The sequence below is a fragment of the Panthera pardus genome, unplaced genomic scaffold, assembly GCF_024362965.1.
Source record: "Panthera pardus isolate Hobbes unplaced genomic scaffold, ASM2436296v1 HiC_scaffold_8, whole genome shotgun sequence".
Lineage (NCBI taxonomy): Eukaryota > Metazoa > Chordata > Mammalia > Carnivora > Felidae > Panthera > Panthera pardus.
In genome coordinates this window covers 75,476,659-75,492,799 of record NW_026527013.1, presented here as the reverse complement: position 1 = coordinate 75,492,799, position 16,141 = coordinate 75,476,659, and the positions used below count along the sequence as shown (strand labels likewise).

The following is a 16,141-nucleotide window of genomic DNA, read 5'->3' as shown; positions in this document are numbered from 1 at the left end:
CTTGCTTGTAATCTTGATTGAGCCATATAGGATTCATCACAGGGGCTCTATTTTTTGTTGGAACCAGTGCACTATGGCCTTCTCCAAGGAACCCCTAGACAGCTTGCAACCTATGTGCGCTGTTCTGTGTGGTATTCGGTTGTTGCAGACTCTGAGTCTGGAGTTCTCTCTCTGTCCAGCAAGAGAGTGAATGCAGAATTAAATGTGAGAGAGGCTAATGTCTGGGAGGAGACAAGAGCCCCGAGTAAGGGTCTTTGCTCTGTATTTATCAGGATCAGAAGGGTTACGTGCAGAAAGAGACAATAAAACAGTGATCATTAACTCGTGTGTGAGAGAAAGGAGGTTTCAAAGATATGTGGTGTTGGGTCGCCTGGGTGGCTCAGTCGGTTAAGCGTCCGACTTCAGCTCAGGTCACGATCTCGCGGTCTGTGAGTTCCAGCCCCGAGTCGGGCTCTGGGCTGATGGCTCAGAGCCTGGAGCCTGCTTCTGATTCTGTGTCTCCCTCTCTCTCTGCCCCTCCCCCGTTCATGCTCTGTCTCTCTCTGTCCCAAAAATAAATAAAAACGTTAAAAAAAATTAAAAAAACAACAACAAAGATATGTGGTGTTACGGGTTTGGGTCAATACAAAACAAAATCCTGGTGCTGTGCAGATGGCTGTTTACAGCAGGCAGCGGGCACCCTGTCTGCTTATGTTAACTTACCTACTGGATAAGACAGATTGAGCATGCTACCTCAGGGTCAACAAGGCACTTTTTTTTTTTTTTTTTTTTTGCTAATTAGCTCCAGGCAAGTTCACCCTGCTGTGGAGGTCTATCGCCCTGTTTACCCATTTATCTCTTCTGGACACTTCCATCCTGTGGCCGCTTTCTGCTCTAAGCCTTGTTAACCCATTGGTGCAAGCTCAGGGAACTCCTAAACTTATTCCCCACAGTCAGTTAAAAAAAACTTGATCCGGAGATATTCTAATTTTGGTATCTTCATTTAAAAAGCAAAGGGAAGAGGGGCGCTTGGGTGGCTCAACTGGTCAAGTGTTCAACTCTTGATTTCGACCGAGGTCATGATCTCACAGTTCATGAGTTCAAGCCCCCTGTCAGGCTCTGTGCTGACAGTGTGGAACCTGCTTGGGTTCCCTCCCTCTCTGCCCATCCCCTGCTCACATGAACGTGCACATACTCTCTCTCTGTCTCAAAAATTAATTAATTAATTTTTTAAAAAGCAAAGGAGAGAAATCAGAGGCACTTGAACAAGTTGAAGTGGACAGAAAAACAGTGAAGAGGCAAGAAAGGAGTATAGTCAACCTACAAACCCAAGCCAAAGATGCACAGAATTACGCAGTGTTGGCATTGCCGGTGAGTACTCAGAATTTTCTCAAAGAGGGGTCTTGAGTCAGGACTGGGGAGGCAGTGGAGGCCTTATTCATCAGAGTAAAGTACGGGGGAGGAATGACCTTGTCATTAAGATCCATCTCAGTGTTATTTTATTATGTTCCTGGGATATGGAACTATTGGATTCTAGAACCTCACCAAAACACCCATGTTGTCATAACTCAACATTATCTTCCTTCAGGAGGCAATAACTTCACTTTTTCCTTTAGGTTTTGCTTCGAACACACCTACCCTTAAGCTCTGTTTCACTCTGAAGTTTAGATTTTACATCATATTTTGCAACAGTGTGGGAGCTATATGGCTACCATGAAAATTGGAAGAAAAGCCTTACTACTCTATAATAATAAATGAGATAATAATCCCACCACATTATGCAGAAGTAGGTGCATTTTATATATGGGTAGTTTGTAGAAAGTTTACAAATTTGAGGAAATATTAACAATTACTATAGTTATTTCTTTAGATGCTATGATGTTACTATACTCTGCTGTGAATGAACAAAAATCTTGGAGAAGAAATATCTTTGATTTATTATCCTCGACTCTTATCCTCAACTCTTTCTATATCCACAATTCTTAGCATTTCAAAATGACGCAAATTTTATTATTGTTTGAAGGACAATGTCAGATGTGACTTTTAAAGAGTCCCTGAGCTCCTGTGTTAGCTGAGATGGCTCAGAGAAGAAGTGCGGTTGTAATGGGAACTGACACTGTGATGTGCTGACCCTGTACTCGCACTGTCCTGTGTGGAACCTCTTTCGGTCCCCAGCAACCCTATGAGAAAGATCCAGTAACGTTCCTGGATCGTGCTGTCAGTTAAGTGGCTGAACAGGAATTCAAATCCAGGTTTTTATCACTCTAAAGGCCTTATGGGGGCCCCTGGGTGGCTCAGTTGGTTAAGCATCTGACTTCAGCTCAGGTCATGATCTCGAGGTTCATGAGTTCGAGCCCTGCATCAGGCTCTGTGCTGACAGCTAGGAGCCTGGAGTGTGCTTTGGGTCCTGTGTCTCCTTCTCTCTCTGTCCTTCCCCTGCTCATGCTATCTCTCCCTCTCTCTCTCTCTCTCTCTCTCTCATTCTCAAACAAAGAAAGAAAACAACAAAGACCTTGTGGTTTTCATCATTCTCCTATTCATTCATTCATTCATTCATTCATTATTCATTCAAAGCCAGAAAACCATTTTGCACACTGGATATGGCTTCCTCCCCAGGAAGCTTCTTATAGATGGAGAAGTGGAAACTTCAGGACACTTACAAAAGCCATTCAGTCCCCAACAGAGATAAGAATCAAGTGACCTAACTGAAAGAAACATCACAGATTGCGTCCTTGGGCTCCTAGCTCAGACCTTGCTGAGGACACAGATGCAGGAGACAAGTCCTGTATAGACAGTGGCCAGGTCCTTGGGAGCTAGAAAGGCGTGGGTATATGTTTTTGGGGGTGTGGCATAGTGGGAGGGCTTCTGTTCAGTGTCAGTGGTGCATTTCCATACAGTGGATCCCAGCAGGTGCAGTCATACAGCCCAGCACCTGCCTCATTAACTCGGTGTATCCTCAGGCTCGCTGGCAAATCCCTCTGTCCTTTCCTGGCTTCACATCTTTCCTCACTAACACCTTGTTCCTGTACATTTTCACTTGAGGAAATACACAGAATGTGTTTTAGAGGCTGGTCTGACATCATTCGATACTAGTGTATATCATACATTCGTCTTTATTTTTTTTTTAATTTTTTAATGTTTTTATTTATTATTGAGAGACAGAGAGACACAGAGCATGAGCAGGAGAGGGGCAGAGAGAGGGGGAGACACAGAACCTGAAGCAGGCTCCAGGCTCTGAGCTGTTAGCACAGAGCCTGACACGGGGCTCGAACTCACCAACGGTGAGATAATGACCTGAGCTGAAGTCGGTCGCTTAACCAACTGAGCCACCCAGGCGCCCCTATTATACATTCATCTTTAAGACACCTGTTATGTGGCATTCTAAAAATGCTGTGATTCTTGGGGCATCTGGGTGGCTCCGTAAGTTAAGCATCCGACTTTGGCTCAGGTTATGATCTTGTGGTTCACAAGTTTAAGCCCTGCATCAGGCTCCGTGCTGACAGCTTCGAGGGTGGAGCCTGCTTTGGATTCTGTGTCTCCCTCTCTCTCTCTCTCTGCCCCTCCTCCACTCACACTCAGTCTCTATGTCAAGAATAAAAATAAACAGAAAATAAATAAATAAAAATGCTGTATGTCCTTTTTCTTGGTAATGGATGGTATGAGATGTGTTATTAAAATGTCGCCATTTGTATCTAAAAGAGAAACAAAAGCAACAATTAGCGAAATTTTGACATTCACTAAAATAGTACACATTTGTTCTCTATTAATGGAAAAGTTGGGGTCCAAGATTTACATTTTCTTCCTGAAGAATTCAAGGTCATGGTGGAATCTGTCAGGTTAGTTTGAATGACCATGTGGGGCCTTCTGCTGACTAGATTGTCCATGCTTAACACCAGCTTTCTTTACTGAGTGAAACACCCCATGGGTAAAGCCACTCACAGCTGCCAAGGGAGGCCACCAGGACCAGCCGGGACAGGAGCCACGTTCTGCCAGCACTTGTCAGGAGAGGTGGTTGAATACGGGGCTGATCACCGTGCAGATCTGGTGGCTGTTGCCGTAAGAGGAAGGGGCGCTCTGAGCACACAGCTAAGAACCAGAGGAAGAGACCCACAGTATTTATCCCCAAAGTCCTGCAAAACAGGGCTATTAACCCACTTTATCAGCAGATTTCTCTGATAACGGTGATTGTTACCGTCCAATGATATTGGTGTAAAGAAGCCATTTGCTTGTTAAGGGACTAAAGTCCTTTATGGTTTAACACAGAGAGTGGGAGAGGGAGAGAGAGGGGGGCAGTTCTTTGAGTTCTCTTCTGTGAGTTTTGATTACCTGCTTCCTCTCTCTCTCTCTCTCTCTCTCTGTCTCTCTGTCTCTTTCATCCTTCCATTGCAGATTGCAATTTGGGTAATTTCTAGTGTCCTATATTTATCTGATTCTCTAATTCTCTCCTTACATCTCTTATATCCACTGGTGAGCCTCTCAGAGCGTTCTTCATTTCTGTTGCTGTGGTTTTTAGTTTTGCTTTTCCTTTTGGTTCTTTCCCATAGTTTCCATTTGGGACTTTCCATAATTTTCGGTGAATTTACCCGTTTGATCTTCCATATTGTCCATCTCTCTATTGGATTAGAGCCTTGAACATATTAATCATAGTTATTTTAAATTCCTGATACTTCCACCATCTATCTGTAGTATGTCTCAGTCTGGGTCTGGTGACCGCTCTGGGCCCTCACACTGTTTCCTCTTGACTTGCTGTACGCCTCCGAGTGTTTGGGTGGAACCTGGCCACGTGGTGTGGTAGAGTGGATACTGAGGTAAATATGTTTTGTGCTTGAAAACCAGCACACCTTTCCTTCTGCTCGGCCTTTAGTGTGGGGGTTTGGGTTAACTAGGCAGGAGTTAGACCGGATCTGGAGTTGGTTGTCGCTAAGTTATCAGGGTTGAAATGTGTTGTTGCCAGAGTCCAGACACTTAAAAATTCTTTAGTTGTGCTTTGCCTTGGTCCCTTCACTTGTCTTCGAGGCTTCCGTTGTTCTGCTCCCCAGAGAAAGTCTATCTCTCGCTCTCTCTCAGCTCTATTCCATGGTTACTTTTACTCAAGGTTTGCTGTCATGGGGGTGAAAGGTCGGGAAAGGACACATTCTCTGGTATTTTTATTAAGTCCCACTTTTAAGCAGATACAGTGAAACTGGATCTTAAGGACGTGGGCTTCGTACGAATTCCTGCCTCTATTCCTGAGATGGGACATTTTCTTTTTTTTTAAATTTTTATTTAAATTTCAGTTAGTGACGTACAGTGTGATAATGGTTTCAGGAGTACAATCCAAGGATTCAGAAATAAAACATTTTAAATCCTTCTTCCCCCTCCCCCAGATGCCGTGGGTGCCCCCCTACTTCAGGCCATGGGTTTGATTTTGATGCCTATCCTTCTGCAGGTGACATCTTGTTACCTTGGGACATAGGGGAGATGTTCCGGCAAAAGTTTTGGTGGTCACCTCCTTTGCCTTCTCTCAACCGCAGCAGATTCCACCGGCACCTCCCCTGCAGATGAAGTCACTTCTTGTCTCCAGGGGTAACGGGGTGGATCGGGTCTGGGTGGATTTCAGTGGTAGTTGCTGTTTTCCTCCTGCAGCACCAAGGGGGAGGCTTTGTGTGGATTGTCCCTGGCCTTCCCTGCAAGAGTTTTGTGGGCTTCCTGGAGAAGAACCTTAAGAGGTGCTGGGAAATACCCTGGTTATGTTCTCAAGCATTCCCACTCCCCACTAGTCTATACTCAGCTCTCACTATTTCGTTAATAAATTCTACTTGAATCCCGTGACCAAGTGAGTATGTTGGACATCTGTTTAAGGTCAGCAAATGCTCACATCCTGTGTCTCTCTGCAAGTGTCCATCTGTCTCCAGTGTTTGAGTATGTCACGCACCCTGCAACCTCACTTCTCTAATGGGCTCAGTCATTAAATTTCAGTTTGTCCTGCTTTTTTTGGATGTTATTGTAAGATGGGAACTGTGCATTCCCAGCTCTCTACGACTCTGATCACATACAGGTCCTCTTTTCAATTTTTTTTTTTTTGTATTTTCTTTACATTAAAATTCTACCAGCAACAGAACAGAAGAGATTTTAGGTGACTTCTGCCCACATTCTACTATTTCTCTTTCCCATTTTTTAATTGGGCTTCTTTTCTTAGTATTGAGTTGTGATATTTCTCTCCATATTCTGGACACCAGTCTTTTCTGATATGTCTTTTGAAAATATTTTCTTCTAGGGGCGCCTGGGTGGCTCTGTCGGTTAAGCGTCTGCCTTCGCTCAGGTCATGATCTCATGGTTCATGGGTTTGAGCCCCATGTTGGGGTCTCTGCTGTCAGCACAGAGACTGCTTCAGATCTTCTGCCCCTTTCTCTCATTGTCCCTTCCCTGCACGTGTTCTCCATCTCTCTCAAAAAATAAACATTAAAAAAATTTTTAAAGTAGAAAATATTTTCTTCTAATCTGTGGATTTTCATTTCATTTTCTTGCAATTTTCCATTTTCCTTCTATGTATAGTATTGCAAAGAGCAGAAATGTTAATTTTTAGAAAGTCCAATTTATCAAATGTTTCTTTTATGACCTTGCTCTTGGTGTCCTATATGAGAAACCCTTGCCTTACCCAAGGTCACAAAGATTTTCTCCTGTATTTTCATCTAGAAGTTTTATTTTTTAGGTTATACATTTATGACTAGAATCCATGTTTAACTAGTTTGTGTATGTGATGTTTCACATCGATTGAGGTTTTTTCCCCAGATAGATGAACATTTGTTCCAGTACCATTTGTTGAAAAGTCAATTCTTTGTTCATTGGATTTCCTTGGCACCCTGTTAGAAATTAGGTAACCATTTATGTGTTGTCCTATTTCTGGATGCTGTTGCTCTTATCTATCCATTTCTGCTTTTACCCAAACCCCACTGTCTTGATCATTGAGTCTTAATAGTAAGTGTTAGATCTCTTTTTAAAACCGGTTTGGCAATGCTATGTCCTTTGCTTTCCAATATGAAATTTGCAACCAGATTAGTGATTTCCATGAACAGTCCTCCTGGGATTTTCATTGGGATTATATTGAATCTACTTATCTGTTTGAGGAATGTTTGACATCTAAAATATGTTGAGTTTTGGGGAGCCTGGGTGGCTCAGTCGGTTGAGCATCCGACTTCGGCTCAGGTCATGATCTCACAGTCCGTGAGTTTGAGCCCCGCGTCAGGCTCTGTGCTGACAGCTCAGAGCCTGGAGCCTGTTTCAGATTCTGTGTCTCCCTCTCTCTCTGACCCTCCCCCGTTCATGCTCTCTCTCTGTCTCAAAAATAAATAAATGTTAAAAAAAATTTTTTTAAATAAAAAATAAAAAATAAAATATGTTGAGTTTTCCAATCTATGGACATGGTATATCTCTCCATTTATTTAGTTCTTCTTCAGCTTCTGTCATTAAAGTCTTACTGCTTTCAGCGTAAGAATCCTTCATATTTTTGGCTAAATTTTTCTCTATGTATTATATATGTTTGTTGATATTGTTGTTGCTGTTGTAAATGGTACTATTGGTAAATTTCAGTTTCCAATTGCGACTTGCTAGGACATAAATTGCAATTAACCCTGCATCTCACATCTATTTTACACCTGTATAGTCCACCATGGTGTGCATGTGCCACATCTGGAACCCATGTTCTTAAACAGGAGACTATTTCTTCCATATACACTTATGAGAACATAATAGATTACATACCACTCTGTAATAATAATGTGCCTACATGTATGTGCACACAGGTATGTATGTGTCTGTGTGTACGTATGTCTCTCAAGGCTCTAGAATGCACGGTTGAGGATTCATCACAGGAAGTACCCTGAATGTGCTTGCTCAGTACTGCTCCCTAAGATTCATCTATTCACACATCCGTTCAGCGAGTGGGTACCGAGGCTGCATTACCGACAAGGCACGTGCAGACCCTGGCGAGGTCGCAGAACCGCACACAAGGGTGCTCCTCCGGGCACTTGTATCCCAGCAGCACCAGCCTCCGTCTGCCTTCGTGTGGCGCAACACCTGGCCCTCGAGTCCCGTCTGGGACCGCAGTCGCCTGCCCTCCCTCCATCCCAGTCCCCTCGTTATGCGGCCTGTGTCACCCAAACTCCCTGGAAACCTCAGGACGAATTGCTGAGGGTCCCTGATGCACTCAGGATGTTCTCCACAAGCCCAGACAGCGGCTGTCATCAGGAGGCAATGGGAAGCTGGCGCAAGAGGCTGCCATCCTGCAGGTGCACCTGGTGGCCGTCTGCTTCTTTTCCTCTTGATTCTAGAGCTGAGGTACCTGTCAGAGAGCATGGGGTGGGCTGAGGCTGAAACTGGGACGGGGGCTGAGGTTGCCCACATGCAAAAGGACCAGAACTGAAGAGAGGACTTGGGGCCGACTTCCTGGCTCCTCTCATACTTTGTACCCATTTGTCCGTGGCTCCATCTACTCTGTTCTGTGGACTTTGTAAAAAGAATCACAGTGGAGGAGACAGGGTGTCTCAGTGCTGCCAATTTATTGCTTTCTTCTGTCTCTGAGCGGGTGTTATAAGAGACCAGATGTGTATCCGATGCTCTAAAGTCTGATTCATTTTTGTTGGTACCAATTAATGGCTAAGTTAACAGATGCAATGTTGAGTACTGTACATATTGTATTTATCTTTTGTTTTACTGTGTACATAGATATTTCCAGTCGTGTCATTTTGATGACTAACCAGTGAGACAGAGAGAGAGAGAGAGAGAAAGAGAGAGAGAGAATAGAGCAGACTTTTCTCCAAATATTCATAGGAAGCATTAAATAATTTCTTAAGATTCTCACACAATCTGAACAGAGGGAAGAAGAAGCTCATTAGCCCAGAAAAAGGACAGATGACGGCTTGTAACTGGTCATCTTGTCTACCCAGGCTTTGCCTCCAAGGACAAGATGGAGACCTAAGAACCCTGCTTTCCAGAAGCCTCAGGTCAGTGTTAGGTGTGTGTGACAGCTGGTGTCAGGGAAGAAAATAGCGGGTTAAGCAGGGGCCACCCTTCCATGCAAATTCTAATAAGGTTTCTGATTTGTCTGGGGAATATTGGTCAGGTTGTGGCAACAGCAATCCCACCAGCCCATTTCCAGATAGTTAGATGGGGGGGGGGGGGGGGTAAATGGATAGATATAGATGATAGTGATAGAGATAGAGGGAAAGATAGAGCTAGAGCTAGAGAAAAATAGAGATAGAGATAATGACATAGACACAGATACGTAGATAGAGATTGAGACGGAGACAGAGACAGAGACAGAGACACAGGTATATCTTGTGCAGATAGTAATATTACAAAATGAATGAAGGAAGGTTTTTCTGTGTAAATGTCCTAATTATTTCCTTCTAAGAAATGGAGGCAGAAGTGAAAATTACAAGAAATACTGATAATTAGTACCAAGTCCTTCTTCCAGGCTGCACGCTAAGCATTTGGATTTCTAATCTCATAACCTCACACCATCCCTGGGATGGGTGCTGGCATCTCTGCTCCGCAGAAGAAGGTTCTGAAGAAGCTCCAGCTCACCTCCTCCTCTCACTGCACCCCCCTGGGTTACCAGGGTCTATGCAAATGCAGGCTTCTGTGGTTGTTGTTGTTGTTTTACTACATTCCCTATGACTATTTTCTCAAGGCTCTGAAAGGTAAAATTTGGTTCCTAGATTCAAACAACAGTATTTTCGTTGGTTCTTGGACGATTCTTTTTGGAGACTAGTTTATCTTTTTCAGCTCAGGAAGCTTCATGGACTAAGTTGTTTTGAAAACTCTGTACCTTGTCCACACCACTCTGTAGTTACTTCTTCCTGAACAGGGTCTCCCATAGCACAGAAGCCTCCTTTTTACTAATTAAAACACGGCACAACCTAGGCAGAAAATTAGAAAAAGGCGCTCTTTCCAGGCTCACACAGCCCTGCTCCAGGTACAGGGCGGGGAGGGCTCAGGATGGATTGTGTTCCCCACTGGTGCCCGCTCCCCCTTCACGCAGGCACCTTGAGCAGGGCGCAGTGGTTAGAGCAAACCCAGGCTACATCTATGGTGTGTGGCAGGGGACGGGAGCGTCATCCTTGCTGAACTCACACGTGTCATCTCTTTCTCCTTCTGATGTTGGAAGAGATACTAAACTTACCAATTGAAAATAGTTTCCTCGGGGTGCCTGGGTGGCTCAGTCGGTTAAGCGTCCTACTTCGGCTCAGGTCATGATCTCGCAGTTTGTGAGTTCGAGCCCCACATCGGGCTCTGTGCTGACATCTCAGAGCCTGGAGCCTCCTTTGGATTCTGTCTTCTCCTCTCTCTGCCCCTCCCATGCTTATGTTCTGTCTCTCTCTGTCTCTCAATAATAAATAAATGCTAAAAATTAAAAAAAAAAAAAAGAAAATAGTTTTCTCTGGTTTATAACAGCCCCTTTCAGGCTAGTTCTGTCTCCTTTGTCCCCTTCCTCATCCTTCTGTCTCCCTCCCTCCTGCTGACCCCAGGATGCCATCACTACACCCGGGAGGAGAGTTAGTTCTCACAGTCTCCCTGCTGCCCTCTTCCTGCCCTTGGCCCTGATTTCTGGATTCAGCCTCTCCCTCTGAATTGTCCTATGCAGTTACCAGCCCCGAACCCACCCCTACCGACTCACAGCACACCTTGGGATGCAAAGCTCCCACCTCAGCTTCTCATCCAAAGCCTGGCTGCTGCCTCCTGTGGTCCCCTCAGCACCCTGACCCTCTCAGAGATGCTAAGAAGCATTATGGATCTCCTACCTGTGCAGCCCATGGGGACAGTCAGGGCTGGTTTGGGCTGGTCTGTGCTAATGTCTCCACTGTTGGTGGTGTTCCTCCAGGGCCGTGTTCCAGAAGTTTGACATCAGCCAGATGTTTTCAGAAGTTCCCTCCATGTGTCTAGGATTTTTTTTTAAGTTTATTTATTTGTTTTTGAGGGAGGGGCAGAGAGAGAGAGGGGGAGAAAGAATCCCAAGCAGGCTCACCGCTGTCAACGCAGAACTGGACTCAGGCCTTTATCTGATGACCAAAAGATCACGACCTTAGCCAATATCAAGAGTCAGACAACTTAACTGACCGAGCCACCCAGGCACCCCAGTTTTGGGTTTCTGTTGAAGAAGTTTCTATCCTGTCTGGGATAAGACCCTCAGAGACAAGGGAACCAAAAGGAACTTTCACTTACTCTCTCCTCACCATTGAATACCACATCCCGGCCATCAGAACTAGCCCTTTCTCTCAGCGTACACACTAACCTTGATGACACCACATCTCCCCTTATCTCCATCTAGCACCTCTGGTAAAATCCTGTGTTCCTAGTTTACCAGGCTTACCTGCTAATCTATAAACGGGAGATTTGGAAATTTAGACAATCACTTTCTTTATCAATTAAATCTGACTTTTAAGCTTAACTATCTCATGATTCACTCAAAACGGGAGCTTATGCTGGCCAAAGCCAATATCTCCTTCTACAGGTGCTGTATGTCATGGTTTAGCCTGAACAGAGGAAGGACTCCAGGTGACATGATGTATTAGGGAAAAAAACTGTGCCAGAGACAAATTTCCAAAGCATCACTCTCATTGCATATTTTGTTTGTTTACTGAAGTCTGGCTGCGGGATTTTGAGCGTCTCCATGTAGTTGACCTATGACACTTTCTGTTAAAACCAGTTCACAAAACAGAGAAGATTTTCTTAGTCTTTCCTTTCCACTTGCAGGAAGAGTCCTGGGGCAGACTGCCCAGAAAGGAACTCTTCCAATGTGACCCATTGGCCATGGCTTCTTGTGTGACCCTCATACTGTCTTGACCAGTATACTGGCCTGGGGAGCAGGTGTGGGACAACCCGTATTTGCCCATAAGTGCCAGAGTGTATTCTTGTAAAGTTAACCTTCACCAAGAATATTTAAAGTGACCTAACAGTGCAATTGAAACACCATGAACTATTTGTTTGGAAACATTTCTGTTCCTTTCCAAACGTCAATTCTTTCTTCCATGACATAGGTTTATTTGCAGGACTTTTATGATGATCACATGAGTTTCTGGACACACACAACATCTAGCTCATTATCTGGCAGCCCTGGAGCTAAATGGACATGAATTCCATTTCATTCATTCCAATACTTAAAAAAGTCAAACCAGCCATTTCAGGACATGGTTAGAGTAACATCTGGGGGTGGGGTATGATTGATAGCCATCACACTCCCTTTCCACCCATACAGAGGCATACCATAACAAGAAATGCATGAAGTGCTTCGTAAGTGTTTATTGCACCAGGAATTCTCATTAAAAAATAGCTATTATTATATTCTAATCAGAATGTTCTATTTATTATGGAACTGAGCTCCTTGAGAGAATGACTGTGCATTGTATTCTGTAGTTATAAACTAATTAATTCTGGTTTTGTTTTGTTTTTTGGCTGAGCAAGAAAATCCATCAGAGCAATCTGCTGACCCACAGACTGCAAATGCTAATTCTACCACTTTCAGAATATAACTGTAGATTTTTGGTAATTACTTTATAACTTCAATTTAGAAGTTAAGAAAATAAAGGTTACAGAATTACTGCAGCTAGGAATGATCAGCTTGTGATTGATACAGTAAAATGTTGACTCATAGATAGCAGGAAAGCAGATAAGGAAGGACAGAAAAAATAGGTCAATTATAACAAAGGCAAGAGACTGGATTGTAGTTGACATTATGAAAGTGGCAGATGTTTATCTAGTTTCATTTAATAAGAATTAGGATTGTGTCACTACTGTGCACTTGTTTATTGTATTAAAAACATCAAGAACACAGAGTTGTATTCATTATAATATTGGTTCATAAAGCACTATAATCATTTATCTACACAGAGATCTATTTACTTTATTCATTTTATTCTACTTAGGTGTTGATGATTTAATAAGTTGGCAAAGACCCAAGAAACCCTGCTTTTTCTGAAGGTCAAAAGCATTACAAATAATGTACATTATCTACTAAATTTATCAACTGGAAAAGCACAGAATTAAATGATAATCTGTCAACACCTGCCCAGTGTCCTGTTTCGTTACTGAAGGAACAGGGCGCATCCTGTTCTGTTAGACATGGCACCTTGGTGGTTTTGTGGAAGGTGAAATGAAAAGGAACTAGATAAAATCTTCTCCCGAATCCCTAAATTTTTTACTTACTTAGGGGCAAACATAACCCACTTATTTGACTGCTTGAATTTCATTCTTTTGCTCCTCCAGATGGATGGTCTAACTCTCTTTACCTTGCCCCAGGCTTTACGAGGTGGACCCTCATGGACCGCATGGATGGTCTTCCTTATCCTTTGGTTACTGTTTGGAAGTGGTCAATGGAAGCATCAGGAGGAGGCTGGGAAATGGGAGCAGAGTGAGCTCAGGGTTCCCTCCATGACAGGTGGCCTTGGGTTGGCTGCAACTTCCCCTGGGCCCAACATATAGGGCCATCTACCCCAGAGAGAGAATTTGTGCTCGGGACCCAAGAGGTGTAGGTGAGAGTGGCCATTTCCTTTTATACCAATTAACCCACTGGAGGAATTTCTTTCTTTTCTCGCTGGTCTCTGGATCCACAGTCTTGGAAATCTAGTCCCCAAGAAGGAATGCTTTTGTCAGGGGACATGGTGATGGTTCTTTGAACTTCAATTTCCATTGGCCAGCATTCAATGGATCAACCAAAGATGCCCATTAGTGTGATCCATAGGGGTTAGTCTCCTGGTGCACAAGGGGGGGGTGTAGAGAACATGAAGCATGGATCCTGGGGGTAAAACAGAATTTTTGGCAGAATCCACACTTTATGTCCCATCATCCATGCTTGATTTTTGACTGGAAGAGAAATCTGTGCCCCCAAAGAAGGGGACACACAGAGTCCTATTGAAAGTCTATCTTTTTCTCAATTTCCAGGTAAAGAACACATGGGGCTGATTTTCTAGCAATCTTTCATGAAATGAAGTGGGTCATGTTTTCAGGCAATAAAAGGGCCAAACAATCTTGCTGAAGGAAATTGTGCACAACGCTGTGGGAAATTCTGCTGGAGACCATCTCATTCCTGGTTTCTGTTCATTGATGAAATCTTGCACTAACTATTGGTTGGACTCTTTCATGGGCAAGCATGTCCTAAATACAAATCTCCCTCCACAGAACAGAAGCTCAGCGAGATAGAGGAGGAGTTAGTGAAACTGAGGATCATTAGACGTTCAGTAATCATTTTTACCAAAAAAATTTGAAATTTTAACTGAAATTTCATAAAGTTTGAATTTTCAACTAAAAATGTATTTAATTCAGCTTAGACCTCCTCAGAGAGCTTTTTCTCCCCCCCCCCCCCCCACACACACAGCAGCAGGGGCTTTCCTGTTTGGGGCGGGGGAATCAGTAACATAGTTTTTCTTGTCTTTTTTCTTTTCTTTCTTACTTTCTTTTTCTTCTTCTTCTTCTCCTCCTCTTCCTTCTTCTTGTCAAGAAGTTGACTAATTTTATAAGAAGTTAGTAAACATAGTGATATATTTTTGGGATAATTTTGCTTTAATACAAAAATCAGTCACACATTGTAGCAGTTAAACCTCCTCACTTTACAGAGGAGAGAACAAAGGTCCAGGGAAGCTGGTCCCCAAATCCCATATGGAGTCACTTTCAAAGAGAAGGGGAAGGCGGAGGGCCCGGGGTCTCGTCCAGGGCTGATGCATGCACCTGCCCTGAGGATCATTTCCCCCGCAGGAGAGTGAGCGCCAGGCATGGGTGAGGGTGCTGCGAAGTCAGCCACACTGTTTCCTGGGCTTCTGATCAAGGAGTCTCTCTCTGCACAGGAACCAGCGGTGGGCGGGGTGGCAATTTAGAAACTGGAGTCAGGGGCTGCCTTCCAGTCTCGACTTGCACCCATTTTGTGTGGAATCCCCAGAAAGTCTCTCGGCCTTGAAATTATTTGCACGATATTTTATTCCTGCGTTCTTCAGGGGATGTGGTCAGAATCTTAAATGGCCTGTCCATAACAGCCAGAGGTGCTGAGGGCTGACTCAGGGCAACCTCAGGGATCCAGAGCAAGTGGAAGGTGCCAGGCAGGCAGGGAACGAGGAGTGAGAAACCTTTTTGCTCAGGGAGCGGAGCAGCACATGCAGCTGTGAGCTTCCCAGGCAGCACAGTAGTATACGCCCTCGTCGCTCTTCTCCAGCTTCAGCACGGACAGGTCACAGCTGTTGCTACCCTTGCCCCTCTTGGCATTGACTTTGTCCGCTTTCAGGCCCCCATCTCTCTGCACAAACGTTCCGGACATGTCCAGTCTGAGGAGCCTCTTGGGGGCCGCACCTTCCTGGTGGTGGTACCAGTGGATGTAGCTGACCTTGGTGCTGGCTTTGCACCACAGAGTGGCTGAGCGGCCTGCCTGCGCCACGACCATAGAGGGCTGCTCCAGGCTGATCGCTGCCCAGCTGCCTGCGAGGGGGACAGAGGTGAGACAGGAAGGCTAGGAACCTCAGGGCGCCCCACGCACCCTCTCCGGGGAGGGAATCAGGACTTACCGGGAAACAGGAGGGTGCACAGGAAGGCGAGGGGGCCCAGCATGGTTCTGCTTCCCACCTGTGGAGAGGAGCCCAGGGTGACCTCCCGGCTGCACCTGCTGGAAGGAGACTGACTGGGTGAGTGGCAGAGGGTAGGTTAGGGTCTGAGCTCTGTGTCCCTTAGGTGCCTGCAGGTACTGGGGAGAGAGAGGTGGGAAAGTGGGAGGGACCTGAGGGCAGAGTCAGATCTGACCACAAGGGGGAGAGGAACCATCAATGGTCAGGTGCTGAGAAATGGTGGAGCAAGAGCACCAGCAATAATAGTAATCCCTTCATTGGAAATGGACTACACCTGAGCACTGCCCTGATCGCTCGATTAAATGAGATGTCGCCCCGTATATGCTAGAATTGCTACTCTGTAAAAGAGCACAATAACAGGTGTCATCGCAGAAGCTCGGAAGGAAGGAAGGGCAAGGACTCTGGCTGACCATCCTCTGCTCGGGGACCACGTGCAGGGGATGCGAGGCTGTCACAGGAGCAGCTCCGAGAGCAGACTGTCCCAGACAAGCGTGAGTGTCATGGTCCCAGAAAATCCTTGCTGGGACAGACGTGTCATGGTTGACACTTAAGAAAATATAAAACTGCCGTCACACTAGAAT

General features: G+C 44.8%; 1 gene segment (V, D, J or C); it reads right to left on the bottom strand.

Annotated features, from left to right (window-relative positions):
- LOC109268035 (T cell receptor gamma constant 1-like) overlaps positions 1–15,818 on the bottom strand; it is a 244,969-nt gene extending 229,151 nt beyond the window's left edge. Inside the window, 1 exon segment of the C gene segment in view lies at positions 15,504–15,818. Coding sequence covers positions 15,504–15,546 — 43 coding nt within the window.
- Between the last annotated feature and the right edge of the window lie 323 nt (positions 15,819–16,141).